Source organism: Saimiri boliviensis, chromosome 3 (genome assembly GCF_048565385.1).
Source record: "Saimiri boliviensis isolate mSaiBol1 chromosome 3, mSaiBol1.pri, whole genome shotgun sequence".
NCBI classification, from domain to species: domain Eukaryota; kingdom Metazoa; phylum Chordata; class Mammalia; order Primates; family Cebidae; genus Saimiri; species Saimiri boliviensis.
In genome coordinates, this window is record NC_133451.1 from 124,640,493 (window position 1) to 124,662,776 (window position 22,284).

A 22,284-nucleotide genomic window follows, 5' to 3' on the forward strand; every position below is an offset into this window, starting at 1 on the left:
AAAAAAAAAAACCACAAAGGTTTTAAGTAAGCAACTATATATGGTAAGGAACTAGAAAAAAGCAACTAAGCTCAAAGTTAACAGAAGGGGGAAAATAACAGATTACAAGAGAAACAAATAAAATTGGAAACAGAAAAGGAATAGAGAAAAAAAGAAACTAAGATTTGGTTTTTTAAAAAGACAAAATTGATGAAAACAGCTTGACTAACGAAGAAGAAAGAAAGCATGCAAATAAATATAATAAATAATAGACGATATTATAGGTGATGTCGTTTAATACTCAAAATTTTACACATTTCTTATAAACTATAAATAAAATGGATTATAAAAAACTCGTATAAAATTATACTCCAAGGAAACTGGACAAGCAAGAGGAAATAGGTAAGGTCCTACAAACATACACCTTACTGAGACAAAATCATAAAGAAATAGAAGATTTGAACAGATCTAAAACTAGGACGGAAATGAAATCCGTACTCAAAATTACCACCCCACAAAGACAGAAACAAGTCTTCACTGATGAACTTTGCCTCATATTTAAAGAACCATTAATTGCAATCTTTCTCAATATTTTTAAATTTTTATTATTTTTTCTTTTTCTTTTTCTTTTCTTTTCTTTTTTTTTTTTTATTGTTATGAAGGAGTCCCCTGAATCACGTTTTTATTTTTTAACTTTTTTTTTAAACCTCCACTTGTCAGCAGGAGCCTTCTCAATCTTTTAAACAATTTAGCCGGGCTCAAGCCTGTAATCCCAGCACTTTGGGAGGCCGAGGCTGGTGGATCACGAGGTCAAGAGATCGAGACCATCCTGGTCAACATAGTGAAACCCCGTCTCTACTAAAAATACAAAATAATAATAATAATAATAATAATAAATTAGCAGGGCATCGTGGCGCATGCGTGTAATCCCAGCTACTTAGGAGGCTGAGGCAGGAGAATTGCCTGAACCCAGGAGGCGGAGGTTGCAGTAAGCCGAGATGGCACCATTGCACTTCAGCTTGGGTAAAAAGAGCGAAACTCCGTCTCAAAAAAAAAAAAAAAAAAAAAAAAAAAATTTAAGAGGGCCGGGCGCTGTGGCTCAAGCCTGTAATCCTAGCACGTTGGGAGGCCGAGGTGGGTAGATCACGAGGTCAAGAGATCGAGACCATCCTGGTCAACAGGGTGAAACACCGTCTCTACTAAAGAAAATACAAAAAAAAAAAAAAAAAAAAAAAAATTAGCTCGGCATGGTGGTGCGTGCCTGTAATCCCAGCTAATCAGGAGGCTGAGGCAGGAGAATTGCCTGAACCCAGGAGGCGGAAGTTGCGGTGAGCCGAGATTGCGCCATTGCACTCTAGCCTGGGTAACTCGGTCTCAAAAAAAAAAAAAAAAAAAAAAGAATTATATTTGTATTTGAAAAGATCAGTTTAGCTACAGAATTAGGAAATTGGAGGCACCATTGTGTATGTAGGAAAGAGACCTAGGTGGCTTAAACTAGGATGATGATCCTGCCTACAGAGCTGTTTAATGTCCTGATTTTAAATAGTAGAGAAGACTGCTTTGTGTGTGTGCTTGGGGGAAGGGGGGCACAATGATACCTGGAGCCTGGAGCGAGTACCTCTTCTGTCCTTTACACTGTGCGAGTGTCCTTTTTTTGTGTATGCTTTCTTTTCTTCTTCTTTTTTTTTTTTTTTTTTTTTTGAGACAAGAGTTTCGCTCTTGTTGCCCAAGCTGGAGTGCAATGGTACGATCTCTGCTCACTGAAATCTCCACCTCCCCGGTTCAAGAGATTCTCCTGCCTCAGCCTCGGGAGTAGCTGAGATTACAGTCACCATGCCCGGCTAATTTTTTTCTATTTTTAACAGAAATGGGGTTTCACCAGACGGGCGTGATGACTCACGCCTCTAATGCCAGTACTTTGGAAGGTCAAGGTGGGTGGATTACGAGGTCAGAAGATGGAAACCATCTTGGCCAACATGGTGAAACCGCGTCTCCACTAAAAATACAAAAATTATCAGGGTGTGGTGGTGCGCCTGTAGTCCCAGCTACTCTGTAGGCTGAGCAAGGATAATTGCTTGAATCCGGGAGTTAGAGGTTGCAGTTCGCTGAGATTGTGCCACTGCACTCCAGACTGGCGACAGAGCACGACTGTGTCTCAAAGAAAAAAAAAAAAAAAAAAAAAAGGTTCTCACTATGTTATCCAGGCGGGTCTCGAGCTCCTAATCTCAAGTGATCTGCCCACCTCGTCGGCCTCCCTAAGTGCTGGGATTACAGGAGTGAGCTACTGCTCCCCTGCCGTTTTTACAAAACTGTATATTTTCTTTTGATTTTATAATTGTTTCCAGTGATGCTTTGCAGTTTACTATGTGACACTGGGCAAGTTCTTTTTTGTTTTGTTTTGTTTTGTTTTGTTTTGTTTTGTTTTTGTTTTTGTGTTTTTTTTTAAGATAGAGTCTTGCTCTGCTGCCCAGGCTAGAGTGCAGTGGCGAGACCTTGGCTCACTGCAATCTCTGCAAGCCAGGCTCAAGCGATTCTCCTGCCTTAGTGTCCCAGGTAGCTGGGAATACTGACGCCTGCCACTGCACCCAGCTAATTTTTGTATTTTTGGTACAGATGGGGATTCACCATCTTGGCCAGGCTGATCCTACTGACCTCATGATCCAACTGCCTTTGCCTCCCAAAGTCTGGGATTACAGGTATTATATAAACATATGTGTGTGTGTGTGTGTGTGTGTGTGTGTGTGTGTGTATTGACTTTTTTGTGATTTTTTAATTTTTTTAAATTGCATTTTAGGTTTTGGGGTACATGTGAAGCACATGCAAGATTGTAAAGTTTGCTCTTGTCACCCAGGCTGGAGTACAATGGTGTGATTTCAGCACACTAGGACCTCCACCTCCCAGGTTTCAGTGATTCTCCTGACTCAGCCTCCCAAGTACCAGGGACTACAGGCATGCCACCATGCCTGGTTAATTTTAGTATTTTTAGTAGAGACAGGTTTTCACCATATTGTCTAGGCTGGTCTTGAACAGCTGACCTCAGGTAATCCCTCTGCCATGTCCTCGGAAAGTGCTGGGATTACAAGTATAAGCCACCACACCTGGAAATGAAGGATTCTTAAAACATCTTTTTTTTTTTTTTTTTTTTTTTTAGACGGAGTTTCGCTCTTGTTACCCAGGCTGGAGTGCAATGGCGCGATCTCGGATCACCACAACCTCCACTTCCTGGGTTCAAGCAATTCTCCTGCCTCAGCCTCCTGAGTAGCTGGGATTACAGGCACGTGCCACCATGCCCAGCTAATTTTTTGTATTTTTAGTAGAGACGCGGTTTCACCATGTTGATCAGGATGTTCTCGATCTCTCGACCTCGTGATCCACCCGTCTCGGCCTCCCAAAGTGCTGGGATTACAAGCTTGAGCCACCGCGCCTGGCTGTATTAACACACTTCTAAAACTTACGTAATTTATTCATTTATGCTTAAAACCTGAGACAGTATTATTTCCTACTTTCTGAAGAGTGAAACTCAGAAATTAACTTGACCAAGTTGACCAAGTACCTGTAGGTAGCAAAGTGTTAGAGTTGGATGAAAACCCAATTCTGTTAGGAATTGTTAGCTTTCAATTTCTATGTTCCCTGTTTTCACCATTGTAATGTTGGACCAGTAAGTGCATTATTCCCTGTTAAAATATTTGGGAGACATTATTAAGTATGAACAACTGAGCATATCAAATATGAAAGATGTAAGGTGGTTTCACATAGAGAGAAGCATAGGCTGCTCTGGGAGTGTAAGGAAGGAGCGCTGCAACTTAGTGATTATCATGCCAGTGGCTATGCCAATCAGCGTAATGATGGGTAAGCGTGTTCAAATTCTTGTGGACTCGGCTTTTACATCTCTAAGTGAGGATGATAGCTCCTAACTGATGGAGTTATTCCGATGGTTTGGTTGAACCTGTGTCTATATGGAAGATCCTTAGCATAGCACCTGACATATAATAAATTATCCTTGAGGACATGTCACTTGTGCTGAGTCTCTAGTTGCAAAACAGTCCTAGGAAAGAAGTGAGAGTAGGGTAATCTAAGCAGAAAGTGGTTTGTGCAGAAGAGGGAAAGCAAGATACCCATGTTTATTTGTTTTTGTTAAGTACTTTAGGGCACTGTAGCCAGATGAAGATAATGAAATACAGAGGGCTCTGAATGGTGAGCTCAGGGTGAAAAACTTTGCTGTGACTTATGGGGAGTTATTAACAGGTTATAAAGAGGGGAAACATGTAATTTGTTTAAAGAGTGAAGGCCTGAGGTACAAATTAATTGATGTCAACAAGCAATAGGCATGTTGGGAGCAGTGGCTCATGTCTGTAATCCCAGCACTTTAGGAGGCCGAGGCAGGCAGATCACCTGCAGTCCAGAGTTCAAGACCAGCCTGGACAACATGGCGAAAATCCATCTCCACATAATATACAAAAATTAACTGGGTGTGGTGGTGTATACCTGTTGTCCCAGCTACTCAGGAGGCTGAAGCAGGAGAATCACTTGAACCCAGGAGGTAGAGACTGCAATGAACCAAGATCCTGCAACTGGGCAACAGAGCAAGGCTCTACCTCATGAAAAAAAAGAAAAAGAAGAACCAGTAAAGCCATTGGCAAATCTTGAATGTGGGGTAGTCTAGGACATAGGTGGAGGCAGGGAACATTTTTCTAGATTGAAAAAGATTTAAAAGAACTAATAAGCAAATGCAATTCATGGCTCTTGTTTGGTTTCAGATGACAAGAGATCTAGCAGAAAGTTCCTTTGGCCGGCCGGGCACGGTGGCTCATGCCTGTAATCCTAGCACTTTGGGAGGCCGAGGTGGGTGGATCACCTGAGGTCAGGAGTTCAAGACCAGCCTGGCTATATATATATATATATATATATATATATATATATAGAGAGAGAGAGAGAGAGAGAGAGAGAGAGAGACAGAGAGAGAGACAGGGTTTCACCCTTGTTGCCCAGGCTAGAGTGCAATGGCATGATCTTAGCTCACTAAACCTCTGACTCCTAGGTTCAAGTGATTCTCCTGCCTCAGTGTCTTGGGTAGCTGGGATTACAGGCATGTACCACCACACTGGGCTAATTTTGTATTTTTAGTGGAGATGGAGTTTCTCCATGTTAGTCAGGCTGGGTTAGGTAGCTTGCAAGGTTTGATGGAGGAATCTGACTTGCTTAAAATCAGGTACCTGTAGGTGTCTTGAAAGCAAACCAGGAAGTTTTGATCCCTCACTTTTATTTTGAAAGCGTCAGACCTAAAGAAAGTTTGAAAGGGTGGGTATCCTTATACTTATTCCCTGGATTCACCCCATTGTTAACTTTTTGTTACATTCATGTTCTCTCTAATTATGTATGTTTTTTGTTTGTTTGAGACACAGTCTTTCTGTGTCACCCAGGCTGGAGTGCAATGGTGTCATCTCAGCCCACTGCAACCTCCACCTCCCAGGTTCAAGCAATTCTCCTGCCTCAGCCTCCTGGGTAGCTGGAATCACAGGCATGCACCACCACACCTGGCTAACTTTTTATTTTTAGTGGAGACGGGCTATCTCTGTTTGTCAGGCTGATCTCAAACACCCGACCTCAGGTGATCTGCCCACCGTGGCCTTAAAAAGTGCTGGGATTAAAGGTGTGAGCTACCATGCTCGGCTATATATTTTGTTAAATTGTGGAAATTTCTGAAAGTTTCAGATTTCCAGATGGCTTCCTGCTGTGTATTAATATGTATCTCCTAACAATGAAGCCATTTATTTATTTATTTATTTTTTGAGACGGAGCGTCGCTCTTGTTACCCAGGCTGGAGTGCAACGGCGCGATCTCGGCTCACCGCAACCTCCGCCTCCTGGGTTCAGGCAATTCTCCTGCCTCAGCCTCCTGAGTAGCTGGGATTACAGGCACACGCCACCATGCCCAGCTAATTTTTTATATTTTTAGTAGAGACGGGGTTTCACCATGTTGACCAGGATGGTCTCGATCTCTTGATCTCTTGATCCACCCGCCTCAGCCTCCCAAAGTGCTGGGATTACAGGCTTGAGCCACCGCGCCCGGTGAAGCCATTTATTTTTTACTATAATTTTATTGTACCTAATTTAACACTGGTAGAACATTATGTGAGATGGAGTCCATACTAAGATTCTTACATTTATTTCTTCCCAATTCTCTCTTTATCTTTCTTTCCTTCCTTCCTTCTTTCTCTCTTTCTTTCTTTCTTTTCTTTCTTTCTCTTCTTTCTTTCTTTCTTTTTTTTTTTCTTTTTTTTTTGAGACGGAGTTTCGCTCTTGTTACCCAGGCTGGAGTGCAATAGCGCGATCTCGGCTCACCGCAACCTCCGCCTCCTGGGTTCAAGCAATTCTCCTGCCTCAGCCTCCTGAGTAGCTGGGATTACAGGCATGCGCCACCATGCCCAGCTAGTTTTTTGTATTTTTAGTAGAGACGGGGTTTAACCGTGTTCACCAGGATGGTCTCGATCTCTTGACCTCGTGATCCACCCGCCTCGGCCTCCCAAAGTGCTGGGATTACAGGCTTGAGCCACCGCGCCCGGCCTCTTTCTTTTTTTTAATATATGGTTTCACTCCAGTGCCCAGGGTTTAGTGTTGTCCTACAAACTCGGGTAACTGCAACATGTATCTCCCAGGGTCCAGCGAAGTGATTCTCCTGCCTCAGCCTCTCAGGCAGCTGGGATTACATGCACATGCCACCTTGCCCAGCTAATGTTTTGTATTTTTAGTAGAGATGGAGTTTCACCATGTTGATCAAGCTGGTCTTGAACCCCTGGCTGCAAGGGAGTCATACATCTTGGCCCCTCAGTGTTGTGATTCCAGGTGTTAGCCACCATACCTGGCCTATTTCCAGCATTTTTTTAGTTCTTTGTTGCTGTTGCTGTTAAATTTCAAGATTTCAGATCCAATCAGATATCACATGTTGTATTTTTCACGTTTCTTTCCTCTCCTTAAATCTGGAAATCTTTTTTTATGATTGTTTTTCCTATAATTGACAGTTTTGTAGAATACATACCAGTTGTCTAGTAGGATTGCTCCACAATCTGAATTAATTTTCTCATGGTTAGCTTGAAAGTCAATATTTTTGGAAAGAATATGATATGAGCAATGCTGTAAAGTTGCCATTGCATTCTACCAAGAAGCACGTAAGTTTGTTCCACATTTTTAACAGTGTGTGTGTGTGTGTGTGTGTGTGTGTGTGTGTAAAATGTATGATGCGAATCTCTGCACTATTAATATCTTGTTTTTCCAAGAACATCCACCCAGTGATTTCAGCATTCTTTGATGATTCCTGTGTGAATGTTTAATACATTTGTGATTATGTAATCAGATTTGTAATGTTTTGTCTTTTCTCACTCATAGGGAGGATTCCTTATCTTAGACCTGAGTCTACTTTCTTGAGGAAAACTTGACTTTATTTCATTAAGAGGGAAGAGCAGCAACCCAGCTAATACGTTGAAATGTGCAATAGGCCGCAGGCTGTGAAGTATTCATGGCCGTAGACTCTGAAGCTAAGGAGCTGAGAAGTTTCTAGAAGCTGCCATCTACATGCCAAAGCAGTAAAAGTGAAAGCCAATTCAAATTTCAAGGTCTGGGGGAAGATATGTACTGCTTACTGGGACTTAAGTCTAAAGAGCTAGGCCTTATTAAAATAATTACTTTACCTACCATCTTTGTTCAGGGCTCAATGGCTGACCTTCAAGCAGTGGCTAGCTGTCCCATCTGTCTGGATTACTTGAAAGACCCAGTGACCATCAGTTGTGGGCATAACTTCTGTCTCTCCTGCATCATTATATCCTGGAAGGATCTAGATGATAGTTTCCCCTGCCCTTTTTGCCACTTTTGCTGTCCCGAAAGGAAATTGACAAGCAATCCTCAACTGGGTCGTTTGACTGAAATTGCTAAGCAACTCCAGATAAGAAGCAAGAGAAAGCGGCAGGAAGAGAAGCATGTATGTAAGAAGCATAATCAGGTTTTGACCTTTTTCTGTCGGGAAGACCTAGAGCTTTTATGTCCAAGGTGCAGTTTCTCCACTGATCACCAGCTTCACTGTGTTCGGCCCAGAAAGAAGGCTGCCTCCCATCACAGGAAAAAATTGGAGGAATACAATGCTGCATGGAAGGAGAGAGTGGAACTAACTGAAAAAATCATAACTGTACAAACCAGAAAATCGTTAGAACTGAAGAAAAAGGTAAAACATAAGGAAGAAGAAGTCAGGTCTGAATTTGAGCAACTTAGGTTATTTCTCCAAAAGGAGCAAGAGACTGTTCTTGGGCAATTACAAGCTGAAGAGACGGATATTTTAGCACAACTAAATGAAAGCCTAAGAAAATTCTCAGATCATACCTCCTCATTAAAATATCTACTAAAGGAGATACAGAGCACATATGTAAAGCCAGGACTGGAATTACTGGCAAATGTTAAGGATATCTATCACAGGTACAAAAATTTCAAATTCCTTGAACCTTTTTCATTCAGATTAAAAGAATACGGTTACCGTCTGCCTCCACAATATTCTGGCCTATAGAAAATTATCAAGCGATTTCAAGTAGATGTAATTCTAGATCCTGAAACAGCACATCATAAACTTGTAGTCTCAGCAGATAGGAAAACTGTGCGCTATGGAAATACAGTGCAAAACTTACCTTCAAACCCAAGAAGATTTTATCGCCTCCCAGCTGTTGTGGGTTCTAAGGGCTATAGTAGTGGCCGGCAGTACTGGGAAGTAGAAGTGAAAGACAAGCCTGAATGGATCCTTGGTGTCTGTGATGACTCTCTTCCCAGAAGGAGGAAGCGCTCACCAACATTAGTACAGAATGGATTGTGGGGAATTCGGCGATCTGGTTGGGATAATTATATTGTATTGGGTCATGAGGAAATTAATCCGCTGCCAAAAGTAGCACCTAGTAAGATTGGCATTTTTTTAGACTATGAAATGAGTGAGATTTCCTTTTATAATGTGAATGATAGCTCTGTACTGTATACTTTTAATGATGATTTTACAGGGCCACTTTGGCCTTATTTTTATACTGGAATGGACTCAAAACCTCTTAAAATTTCTAGAGTAACAGATTGTGAATAAATAGCTATTTGAAAACTGTCATTTCTTTTACACCTAGCAAACATGATAGAGCCAGTGAATCTAGTTTTGCTAATTCTGTATTTTCTGCTATTTTTCCCACCAAAGAAACCGCAGAATTGTTTATATGTCAGTTTCAGCACTAAAAAAATGTGATGATAGGACCTACTTAATAACAAATTATGGGTCAAAGACAAACTACTTTAGAAATCCTGAAATAAAATACTAAAAATATATACTAAAGAAATGTATTATGTAAAAAAAAAAAATACTCCAGTTATTGCCAATAGAAGCCCTATAATGTTTCTTCAGTATTGCTTATTTTTTTTCCTTTAAGAATGATTAAGTCTTTATTAATGATTGTGTCGTCCAGGCTGTAGTGCAATGGCGCAATCTCAGCTCACTGCAACCTCTGCCTCCTGGGTTCCAGCGAGTCTCCTGTCTCAGCCTCCTGAGTAGCTGGGATTACAGGCACGCACCACCACACCTGGCTAATTTTTGTATTTTTAGTAGAGTTGGGGTTTCACCATGTTGATCAGGCTGGTCTTCAACTCCTGACATTGTGATATGCCTGCCTCAGCCTCCCAAAGTGCTGGGATTAGAGGTGTGAGCCACTGCACCTGACCAACTTTTTTTTTATAATTTTTTTTTTTTTTTTTTTGAGATGGAGTTTTGCTCTTGTTACCCAGGCTGCAGTGCAATGGCGCAATCTCGGCTCACCGCAACCTCCGCCTCCTGGGTTCAGGCAATTCTCCTGCTTCAGCCTCCTGAGTAGCTGGGATTACAGGCATGCGCCACCATGCCCAGCTGATTTTTTGTATTTTTAGTAGAGATGGGGTTTCACCATGTTGACCACGTTGGTCTCGATCTCTTGACTTTGTGATACACCCTCCTCAGCCTCCCAAAGTGCTGGGATTACAGGCTTTAGCCACTGCGCCTGGCTAATTAATTTTTTTTTTAATTTCTATTTTGCCCAGGCTGGTCTTGAACGTGTGACCTCAAGCATTTCTCATGCCTTAGCCTCCTAAAGCACTGGGATTACCAGCATGAACCTCAATGCCCAATGCCACTTTTCCCTTTCATCTGTCTACCTCAATATTTCTAAATACCTATTTTTTATTCAGTATGTCTTTGTCAGGACTACCTTAGTTTTCTAGAAAATGAAATGGTAGCTCATGCCCTTAATCCTAGCACTTGGGAGGGTGAAGTGGGCGGATCACCTGAGATCAGGAGGTTGAAACCAGACTGGCCAAAATGGTAAAACCCCATCTCTACTAAAAATACAAACACATTAGCCGTGCATGGTGGCACATGCCTGTGATTCCAGCTATTCATTGGGCTGAGGCAGGAGAATTGCTTGAACCCGGAAGGCAGAGATTGCAGTGAGCTGAATTGTGCCATGATTTGCAATACAGCCTGGGAAACGAGTGAAACTCCGTCTGAAAAAGAAATAAGAGATGGCACTCTTACATCCTCCTCTGCCACACACACACTTACTTACTGTACACACACAATCAGTAGTGAATTATTAATTCCCATATATATTCACAGTAGATATGCTGCTATTTATGTAGAAATACTTTAAATATGTAGGATTGAAAGGATACTAAATATTTTCAGAACAACCTTTACTCATTTCATTAAATAACTATGTTATTCCTCACCACAAAATGTGCGTGCGTGTGTGTGTGTGTGTGTGTGTGTGTGTGTGTGTGTATGTACTTGATAATTTAATATTTGTTTCTAGGTCTCATAATGCTTCAAATCCCCTCTCTTAAATATTTCCAATCGATAATGTTTTCACAGCAACTTCATTATGGAAACCAATTTCTTTTCAATTTATTATGCAGTTGTAAATGTCATAAGAACTAATTTTACTTATTTCAAAAACAGAGGATATGGCCAGGTGTGGTGATTCATACCGGTAATTCCAGCACTTCAGGAGGTCAACAAGGCAGAATCACTTGGGCACAGGAGTTCCAGATCTGCCTGGGCAATATAGTGAGATTCTGTCTCTATTAAAAATAAAATAAATATTAACTATTAACTATAATATGTTAAAGTAGATGCTCGCTCTCACCCTAGGTTGGTGGAGAAGCAGGACTTTCCGTGTTTTGTTGCCTTGGGTTCAGCCAGGGTTTAAACAGAAAAGCACATTCAAATATGGTGATTTCAGTATCATTTAATAAAGGGACTATGTGCAAAACGAGGCAGACTTTAAGGTAACTCACTGTGGAGCTAAGGTTCCCTCTGAGACCCTGTTCCTATAAGGGGCCTTTTCCAGCCCCAACCCCTATGGCATTACTACTGATTTAAACAGCATCCACTGGGTCAGGAGCAGTGGCTTATGCCTGTCATCCCAGCACTTTGGGAGGTTGAGATGGGTGGACCACGTGAGGTCAGAAATTCGAGACCAGACTAGCCAACATGGTGAAACCCATTCTCTACTAAAAATACAAAAATTAGCCAGCCACCACGGTCAGTCACCTGTAATCACAGCTACTCAGGAGGCCGAGGATGGAGAATCACTTGAACCTGGGAGGCAGAGGTTGAAGTGAGCCGAGATTGCACCTTTGCACTCCACCCTGGGTGACGAGAGTGAAACTCTGTCTCAAAAAAAAATTGAAGACATAGATGGAGATGGGGCATTCTGGGAACCTGGTGAAAAAGAATGTGGCTCTGAACCTCAGACATGTTGCTCAACAATTCACAGTCCAGATGGGTGACTCATGCCTGTAATCTCAACACTTTGGCTGTATAATAAAGAAAATAAAGATTTTAAATTTTAGAAAAAGAAACATTCACAGCCTGTTTTCCTGTTTGCATAGTGGGGATAATAATTGCCATTTCAAGGGGTGGTCATAATCTAATAAGTGTTTGCATAAAGCACGTATCTTAGCGTCCATCATGTGGAAAAGTAAGAGCAGCTGGCAGTAGCAGGCCAAGCACCTAACAAGTTAGTCCACATTACATACTGTAACGTAAGAACCTTATTCCCACTTTGTAGGTAATAAACCCAACATCGCATATATAGCAAAAGGAACAACTGAGACTCCTACCCAATCAGGCTGTTAAGAATATTTCCAGTCACTTTTTTGTACTCAATTATTTGTGATCACTCTTATCTAAGAAAATAAGGAGGTAGCAGTTTTCAGAATCCAATTCCAGAATCATAATACATGGTTGAATGTTTAAAATTGGGTCCTAAAAATTTCATCCAGAATTTTGAATGTTTATTTATTTGCTTATGTATGTATTTATTTATTGAGACCGAGTCTTGCTCTGCGCCCATGTTGTAGTGCAGTGGTGCCATCTCGGCTCACCGCTTCCTCCACAGGAGGATCATGAGGTCCAAAAACGGAGAACATCCAGGCCAATATGGTGAAATACCATCTCTACTGAAAATAAAAATATTAGCTGGGCACAGTAGCACATGCCTATAGTCCCAGCTACTCGGAGGCTGATGAAGGAAAATTGCCTGAATCCAGGAGGTGGAGGTTGCGGTTAGCGAAGATCATGCCATTGCATTCCGGCCTTGCAACAGAGCAAGACTCCGTCTCAACAAATAAATAAATAAGAATAGGTATTTCCGCCAGCAGTCTGTCTTCCATGTCTGAGCCTGTGGATGCGGAAAACTCTGGAATGAGTTTGGGAATCCAGAAAACAAAGGCAAGGACTGACTCTGGAAGCACAGCCTTCAAGGAACAAAAAAATTAAAACTGGCTGAGAAGGAAAAGGTCAACGCTAGCCAACAAATATTACCAATATTTAATTAACCCAGAACCTAATCACTGATTAAGTTAGAGGAGTTTCTTTTTTTTTTTTTGAGACGGAGTTTCGCTCTTGTTACCCAGGCTGGAGTGCAATGGCACGATCTCGGCTCACCGCAACCCCCGCCTCCTGGGTTCAGGCAATTCTCCTGCCTCAGCCTCCTCAGTAGCTGGGATTACAGGCACGAGCCACCATGCCCAGCTAATTTTTTGTATTTTTAGTAGAGACGGGGTTTCACTATGTTGACCAGGATGGTCTCGATCTCTCGACCTCGTGATCCACCCGCCTCGGCCTCCCAAAGTGCTGGGATTACAGGCTGAGCCACCACGCCCGGCCAAGTTAGAGGAGTTTCAACGGACCAGTGAGAGACAGATAAATCCAATCTTCCACTTTTAATGTCCTCCTGTTCTCCCCACCCACCCCACGTTCCAGGCTTAAAATGCAATCAGAGAAGAAGGTGGAAAATGTCCATCGGAGCATGTCATTGGCCAAAGGCTAATTTCATCCGCATTCTGTCCAATAAGGAAACAGAAAGAAAACTCTCCACAGGTTTATAAGCCCTGAAGGCGCCAGATTCAGAACTCTCAGGTGAACAGAGAGGCTGTGCTGTGTTGCCTGTTCTGACCTGGACCAAGAAGGACACGACTGACCTGCGAAGACAGGAGCAGCCATTCTTAGTCGGCAGTGGTGCTGAGGGAACCACCCCACCCATCTGGACATTTAAAGGCAGCTCCGGAGCGCTCACAGAGCCTGGACCCAAGTGGAGATTTGGCGTCAGGAGAGCACCCCTCGAACAACAAGTGCAGGTGAGCAGGGACTCAGGGAAGGAGCAGACACCTTGGGTGGGCTTAGGGTTTGGGAGAGACGTCGGAGGCTCAGGCTGCAAATGGAGTGACACTGGGAGGACTTCCCATCACAGTCTATGAGGATGAAAATTGGAGAACTCCCCTAACTGGGGTGGGAAAGGACGCTGCATTGAGGAAGTGCTTAGGAAATTTCCTTTGCAGACACCTGGCCAGTGGAGCGGATAATATAGGTGAGGTCGGAGGAGAATACAGTAGTTGGCAGTGAGGGGGAAGGGCCAGCTGTGCTTCTGATCAGTGACCCCAAATATGAGAACCGGAAACCAAAATGCCTGGCCTTGTTCTTGCCACTAATAGATTTCAACTGAACTTGAGAGATTTGTGTGGCCCCAGAGGAGTCAGACCTGAAAGTCAGATGAAATGGGATTAAAAAGACTGTGGAGGGCAGGGCGCTGTGGCTCACGCCTGTAATCCCAGCACTTTGGGAGGCCGAGGCGGGTGGATGATGAGGTCGAGAGATCGAGACCAGCCTGGTCAACAGGGTGAAACCCCGTCTCTACTAAAAATACAAAAAATTAGCTGGGCATGGTGGTGCCTGCCTGCAGCCCCAGCTACTCAGGAGGCTGAGGCAGGAGAATTGCTTGAACTCAGGTGGCGGAGGATGCGGTGAGCCGAGATTGTGCCATTGCACTCCAGCCTGGGTAACAAGAGTGAAACTCTGTCTCAAAAAACAAAAACAAAACAAAACAAAACAAAACAAAAAGAAGAAGACGACTGTGGAGAGACTTTTGTGAAGGATGAAGAAGGGAGAGGAAGACACAGGGCATTTATTTATTTATTTATTTATTTATTTATTTTGCGATAGAGTCTCACTTTGCTGCTTTGCTGAGTACAGTGGCACAGTCTCAGCTCACTGCAGCCTCCCTCTCTTGGGCTTAAGCGATTCTCCTGCCTCAGCCTCCCAAATAGCTGGGACTATAGGCTCCCACCACAACACCCAGCTAACTTCTGTATTTTATTTATTTATTTATTTATTTTTAAAGAAGAGGAAGAAAGACAAAGAGGAAGAGGGAGAGAGAATGGGGGTATTGCTTTGTTGCCCGGGCTAGAATGCAGTCTAAATATGGGTATGCCTATCATTGTCCTTAATAATGGAGACATGAAAGAAAATGAGGGAAGAGAGTAACAAACAAGAAGCCAACCAACATTTCGTTTAAACTTCTAAGTTGATATGATGTGGTACTGATAAGAGTGTATATTTTGTGTAAAGTGGAGAGTTCTATAAATGTTAATTACGTTTACTTGTTCCAGATCTGAGTTCCAGTCCTGGATATCATTGTTAATTTTCTGTCTCATTGATCTGTGTAATATTAATGTTGAAGTCTCCCACTATTATTGTGTGGGAGTCTAAATCTCTTTATAAGTCTTGTATGTCTGGGTATTCCTGTATTGTGTGCGTGTATATTTAGGACCTTTAACTCTTCTTGTTGTTGCATTGATTCTTTTATCATTATATAATGTCCCTCTTTGCTTCTTTTGATCTTTGTTGCTTTAAATACTATTTTATCAGAGGCAAAAATGGTAACTTCTGCTTTTTATTTATTTGTTTTTGCTCTCTGGTTGGTTGGTAAGTCTCTCTCCATCCCTTGTTTTGAGTCTTTGTGTATCCTTGAATGTGAGATGGGTCTGGATGCAGCATACAGTTTTAGTTTTTTGTCCAAATTGCCTGTCTTTGAATTGAGGAATTTAGTCAATTTAAATTTAGAATTAATAATGATATATGTGCGTTTAATACTGTCATTTAATATTAGCTGGCTATTTTGCCCATTAGTTGATGTAAATTCTTCATTATATTAATGTTCTTTACTTTTTGGTATTTTTTAGAAAGGCTGATACTGTTTGTTCCTTTCTATGTGTAGTGGTTCTTTCAGAAGCTCTTGTAAAGCAGGCCTGGTGGTGATGAATCCTCTGAGTGCTTGCTTGTTCACAAAAAACTTTATTTTTCCTTCACTTATGAAGCTTAGTTTGGCTGGATGTGAATTTCTTGGTTGAAAGTTCTATTCTTTAAGGATGTTGAATATTGGTCCCCACTCTCTTCTGGCTTGTAGGGTTTCTGCTGAGAGATCTGCTGTAAGTCTGATAGGCTTCCCTTTGTGGGTAACCTGACCTTTCTCTGGCTGCCCTTAGTATTTTCTCCTTCATTTCAACCCTGGTGAATCTGACGATTATGTGCCTTGGAGTTGCTCTTCTTGAGGACTATCTTTGCGGTGTTCTCTGTATTACCTGGAGTTGAATATTATCCTGCCTTACTAGGCTGGGAAAATTTTCCTGAATAATATCCTGAAGCATATTATCCAGCTTGGATTCATTCTCTTCGTCACATTCAGGTACACCTATCAAGCGTAGATTAGGTCTTTTCACATAGTCCCATATTTCTTGGAGACTTTGCTCATTCCTTTTTATCCTTTATTCTCTAATCTTGTCTTCTTGTTTTATTTCATTGAGTTGGTCTTCGACCTCTGATATCCTTTCTTCTGCTTGATCAATTCGGCTGTTAAAACTTGTGCATACTTCACATAGTTCTCGTATTGTGTTTTTCAGTTCCATCAATTCACTTATTTTCCTCTCTAAATTTTGTAATCTTGTTGACATTTTGTCAAACCTTTTTTCAAAGTTCTTAGTTTCTTTAGCTTGTGTTAGAACAAGTTCTTTTAATTCACAGAAGTTTCTTATTATCCACGTTTTGAAGCCTGCTTCTGTAATTGGAACACACACGTTCTCCATCAAGCCTTGTTCCGTTGCTGATGAGGAACTACGATCCCCCGCTGAGGAAGAGGCGTTTTGATATTGGGTATTCTCAGCCTGTTTTGACTGTTTTCTTCCCTTCGTTGTAGATTTATCCATCTGTGGTCTTTATAATTACCGTCTTTGTAATTGGGTTTCTGAGTGGACGTCCAACTTATTGATTCTCAGCGCCAAAATCTGAGCAACCCACTGCGCCGACCAAATCAGCGGCGTTAAGAATGATGGTGCTTTTCTGACTCTGCACCAAGAACCGAAGCTCCGAGGCGCCGGCAAAACCGCCTCGCCGGTCACAAGAGTCGCGCTGGCGACCCGTGGGGCTCCTCCGCTGGGAATCTCCTGGTGGGTGAGCAACAAGAATTCATGTGAAGGTGTGGCGTCCTCTCGTTCTTTGCGTTTTCAGTGGGAGCTACAATCCCGAGCTGCTAGTGATCAGCCATCTTGGATCTCTCTCTGTATTTTTAATAGACCGTCTGTTTCCCCATGTTGACCAAGGTGGTCTCGAACTCTTGACCTTGTGTTCTGCCCGCATCTACCTCTGAAAGTGTTGGAATTACAGGAGAGAGCCACTGCACCTGGCTACAATTTATTTATTTTTGTTTATTTATTTATTTTTTATTGAGATAGAGTTTCATTCTTGTTGCCCGGGCTGGAACACAATAGCACTCTCTCAGCTCATTACAACCCCTGCTCCCTGGATTTAAGTGATCCTCCTGCCTCAGACTTCCAAGTAGCTGGGATTACAGGTGCCTGCCACCACTCCTGGTGAAGTTTTGTTTTTTTTTTTTTTTTTTTTTTTTTTTTTGAGATGGAGTTTCGCTCTTGTTACCCAGGCTGGAGGGCAATGGCGCGATCTCAGCTCACTGCAACCTCCGCCTCCTGGGTTCAGGTAATTCTCCTGCCTCAGCCTCCTGAGTAGCTGGGATTACAGGCATGCCCCACCATGCCCAGCTAATTTTTTGTATTTTTTTTAGTAGAGACAGGGTTTTACCATGTTGGCCAGGATGGTCTCGATCTCTTTGACCTCGTGATCCACCCGCCTCGGCCTCCCAAAGTGCTGGGATTACAGGCTTGAGCCACCGCGCCCAGCAAAGTTTTGTATTTTTAGTAGAGAGTGGGTTTCACCATGTTGACCAGGCTGGTCTCAAACTTCTGACCTCAGGTGATCTGCCTACCTCTGCTTGCCAGTGTGATAGGATTACAGGGGTGAGCCACCATGCTCAACTCACAAGGGATTTTACAGCTTTGAGATGTAGCAGAAGTGGAAGATGGGCTTCAAAAAAGAGTAAGGGAGAAGCTGGTCTAGCTTGGAGACAGTGACACAGAGACAAGAAAGCTCAGCTCTTCATTTAATTTTCTTTTATCTAAGACACAATCTTGCTCTGTTGCCTAGGCTCCAGTTTGTTGGTACACTAAACATCACTGCAACCTCAGTCTCACAGGCTCAATTTATCCTCTTATCTGAGCCGCCCTAGGAGTTTGGACTGCAGGTATGGGCCACTAGGCCTGGCTCACTTTTGTATTTTTTTCATAGAACTCGGTGTGGTCATGTTGTCCAGACTGTCAGCCTTTTCAATAATGTTTTCTACTGGAGAACATCTAAAGTGTATAATGTCGTAGCAAAATTACCACAACAAACACTGCGTATCCACTAAAAATTGATATCCCAATTTCTATACTTTGCAATGCTGCGTGGCAAACCCAGGATCACATGTAATCTTAAGGGTAAATATTGCACTATGAATGTCTAAAATATAGAGCCTGTTTTAAATATTAAGATTGTAATAGCCTTATCAGAAATCGTAACTAAAGAATACATATGAGATTTCCTCTATCTCAATAGATTTTATTGTTAGAGGGGTTTATACAGAAATAATAAAAATTATTTAGGCATTTGTTTTCATGGATATACATGTTCTTCATTGCCTTAATAGATCTTCTTTTTTCTCCTTTTGTTGAAGACAGCTGCCTTCTGTTCTGTTGAAAGTCCCACACTCTGGAGTATTTTACGTGGTCATTAGTTTCCGCTGTCTCTTGGAACTGTGGCTTTTTCTGAGAAAGACCACGAGAGAGTCCAGCTTGAATCTGAGTAAAGGAGGATCTGGTGTCAAGAGATCAGCCGGTGCCCTGGGCCCTCCCTCCCGTGGGAGCTGCTTCTAGAGCCAAAGGGAAAGAAACAGACTCAGGCCTGTGAAGTGCTTGCGGGAGAGAACTCAGGAGGCGCCAGCTTCTCACCTTCCCTCCTTCCCGGAGGATCACACCTTCTGAAGGGAGTCTCCCCACGCAGATCCCTCCCTGCACCATGGCCTTCCAAGGGATCCTTGCTGAGCTCCAAGCAGACGCCAGCTGCCCCATCTGCCTGGGTTACCTCAAGGACCCAGTCACCACTCATTGTGGGCACAACTTCTGCCGCTCCTGCATCCACCAGCGCTGGGAAGACCTACGGGACATCTTCCCCTGCCCCGTGTGCCTCCACCACTGCCCCGAAGGGACCCTCCGGAGAAACACCCAATTTGGCCGCATGACTGATGCGGTTCAGCAGCTTCCCGACATGAGGAGGAAGAGCAAACGGCAGGAGGAGGAGCCCCTGTGTGGGAAGCACTGCCAGCGTCTGTCCCTGTTCTGTGAGAAGGACCTGGAGCTGTTGTGTCCCCAGTGCAGGGTCTCCTCTGACCACCAGCACCACCCCCTGCTGCCCATTGAGCAAGCAGCAGCCAAATACAGGAGAAGGCTCAAAAGCTACATTCAGCCACTAAAGGAGGAAATTGAAGACGCCAAGATGCGACATGAAGCGACGATTTTGAAATATTTGAATGAGAAAAGAAAAATAGAAATAAGGAGGAAGGAATTACACTCTGAATTTGAAGAAATTAAGGTTTCCTTGGTAAAGGAACTGTCTGCAATTTGTGACTCTTTATTTGTTGAAAAGAGTTATCCTTTGTCTTAACCATGAGAATCACTGGTTTCCCTAAATGTTCCAAGATGAGAGCACACACTGGAATGATATATACAGAGAAAATAAACAGATACAGTAAGTAATGTGCAATTAAATTCAGTCTTTTGCATTTTTAATAGCTTCACAAAACGGGATTCAATGGATGTTCCTGACCCCAGTGAAAAAAGATAATATGACTAAATATTAGTTAAAATAGGATATTCAAATATTGAAACCCATGATGCAAGACCTAGGAGTGATTATCCCACTGTTTCTGGATTCAGCTGCAATTTTCTCTGCTCTTCTATTTTGAAAGAAGTATGACATCTCAGAATGAATTGATGCCAGCTTTAATGGGGTGATCTCTCGCAATGTTACTGACGTGGCTTACTCCATCCAGTCAGCAAATGGTAAATATCAGGCTACTACAGATTTGGCTAGGTTTTTTCAGGCTTATTTCAACAGCTTCCTGGCCATGCTTTCCCTTTACCTCAAAGGAATTTTATGCACCTCAACCCACCAACCGTGGGCACCTCGGCAGTCTTGCCTTTGCACACAAACTTTGCAGGGAAGATCTCAACTTCCTTCAATGTCTTCCAGAACTGCAGGTATGATTTACGCTGATGACATTCTCCTCCGTGGTAATCCATTTGAAACACTCATTCAGGCAGGCCACGAAAATACTCACAAAGTAGTTTGCACAAAGGGAATGGGTCATTACCCCTACACGGTGCAAGTCCCTTATTTGATTAAATGACTGAAAATTATTTTTTAAATGAAAGCCACTCCATCTCTGACACTGTGGGGAAACCGCTATTAAACCTCTCAATGCCCGCAATGTAAAAGTAAGCCAAAACCTTTAACCCTTTTGGATTTTGGAGGAAACACATTGATCATTTATAAATTTGGCTTAAGGTCACTTACGCTGTTAGTTCCAAATCCACCCATCTTCAGTGGTGCCCCCTCCACAAAAGGCTCACGGGCTATAACTTGCAGTACATCAGGCTCTCACAGGCACTGACCCTGTGACTGTCCATACTCAGTTGCCCAGCATGCCTTGGATTCTAGAAGCAGCACCCCGCTAGCTCAGCACAGGTGTAGGAGGAATCCTTGTGACATCATGGAGCCAGATGCAGGCCCTCTGCTGTATTTGTTCTGCAGGAATGTGTAGCCTGCCTGTCTCGTTCTTAGTCTCTGTTTTATGTCACAGGTTTAGGAGATCACTGCCCTCTTAGCCCGTCAGCTACCGAGAGAACCTCCTTCCTACCCCCTACCCCAGGATCAAATGAGAAACAGCAGAGGAAGGCTATACACTGTAAGGATGACATAACCATTGTCATGTGTGATGAGCTCAGTAGGGATTTACGAGTTTTTATTAACTAATCAGGACATCCGTAATAAGCAACAGGACTCCAGGGTCAGTCAAAGGATGAAACTTCTCAGAACTGGAGCCCCTGACCAACACTGCCCAATATGCACAGTTTTACTAACTATGGGGCCATGACCTCAGTTACCTGCTTCAGAGTGAATACTTCTTGCCTCACAAATATCCAAAATCTAACTCAAAGTCATTTATATCTTCATATACACTAAGGCCACAATACAAAGCTGCAGCAGAATTTGGAATTCGTTTGTAGTTCCAGCCATTATTGAGAGGGACCAAGGACTCGTTTCACTTCACAGAACACGCAATGCTGGGTTCCTAAAGAAGGCATTCAATGGAGCTATACTTCCCTTACTAGATTAAGCTGTCGGCTTCATTGAGCACCATAAAGGCTTACTCAAACAAGTTCAAATTTCAGAAAATAAAACATGGTGCATCTAATTAACTGTTAATCATTGGGGTGGGGAGGATCAAAAAACATAGTTGAAATCTGTTTGTATAGTTTTTCACACTTGATAACTTTTAATCCTCACTCCTTCATTCTTTTCCTTGGCCTCACATCGGGGCAATCTGCTGAGAAAGCCCAGGTACTCCCTCCTGCAGTGCAGGACAGATATTCAAACCACACAATGTCATCCTGAGCAAGTGATCCTTCACCCTGACCAGATCTTAACCTCAAGAAAACATCCAGCCTGTCTTCTTTCTCTGCTCTCATAGCCCATTTCTACATCACATACAGGCCTCTGTGCTCTCTTGCAACACCCCGGCATGTGAGAAACACACCTGTCTCTATCATTCTAGTGTGTGTATGGGTGTGCGGCATCATTAGGCTTTATATCTGGACTAAATTTGATCAGTGTTCAACTTTTCCCATGCAGGATTGACACAATAATTCATAGGATGCTATATAATCTCAGTTTAATTTTTGAGATATTATGGAAAAGTCCCAACATGCACAAAGAGAGCCATAATTGTGTAATAGATTCCTGTAACCCCCATAGATCCATTACACAGTTTCAATAATTATTATGGTCAATTTTATTTTATCAAGATCATGCTCTTTCTACTTTCCCCAAATCATTTTAAGGCAGTAATCATACATCTTATCATTGTTTCTATATCTTAAACTAAATCACTAAAGGAACCATTTAAAAGTATACATACAGGGTAATTATCACCTTAAATAGATAAATATAGGTCCATTCCCTCTCTGGGTTGTCCATCTCCTGGCACTTCAAAGTGTTCACGAATCTCCACTCCTGCTATGACATTCTTCAAGAGTTTGTATAAAGTTTATTTTCCAGGTGCTCCCACCATTCTGCTGCAAGTACTAATCACTTGGTCTTCTGCTGAGCAGCCCTATCCTCAGGCTACCCCAGGGCCCCAACTCAACCCACCTCATTAACATACATCCAGTGGATCCAAAGGGGCTCATTATGAATAACAAAAGACTGGCTGGGAGCCATGGCTGCCATCCCAGCACTTTGGGAGGTCAAAGAAGGAGAATAAAA

The 22,284-nt window shown here is 42.6% G+C and overlaps 1 protein-coding gene across 1 annotated transcript; it reads left to right on the forward strand.

Moving 5' to 3' along the window:
• Window positions 1-7,686: 7,686 nt before the first annotated feature.
• LOC120363042 (tripartite motif-containing protein 60-like) lies at window positions 7,687-9,081 on the forward strand. The gene is given in 1 exon segment (XM_039467253.2): window positions 7,687-9,081. A coding segment is annotated over 1 exon segment (1,395 nt).
• Window positions 9,082-22,284: the final 13,203 nt, after the last annotated feature.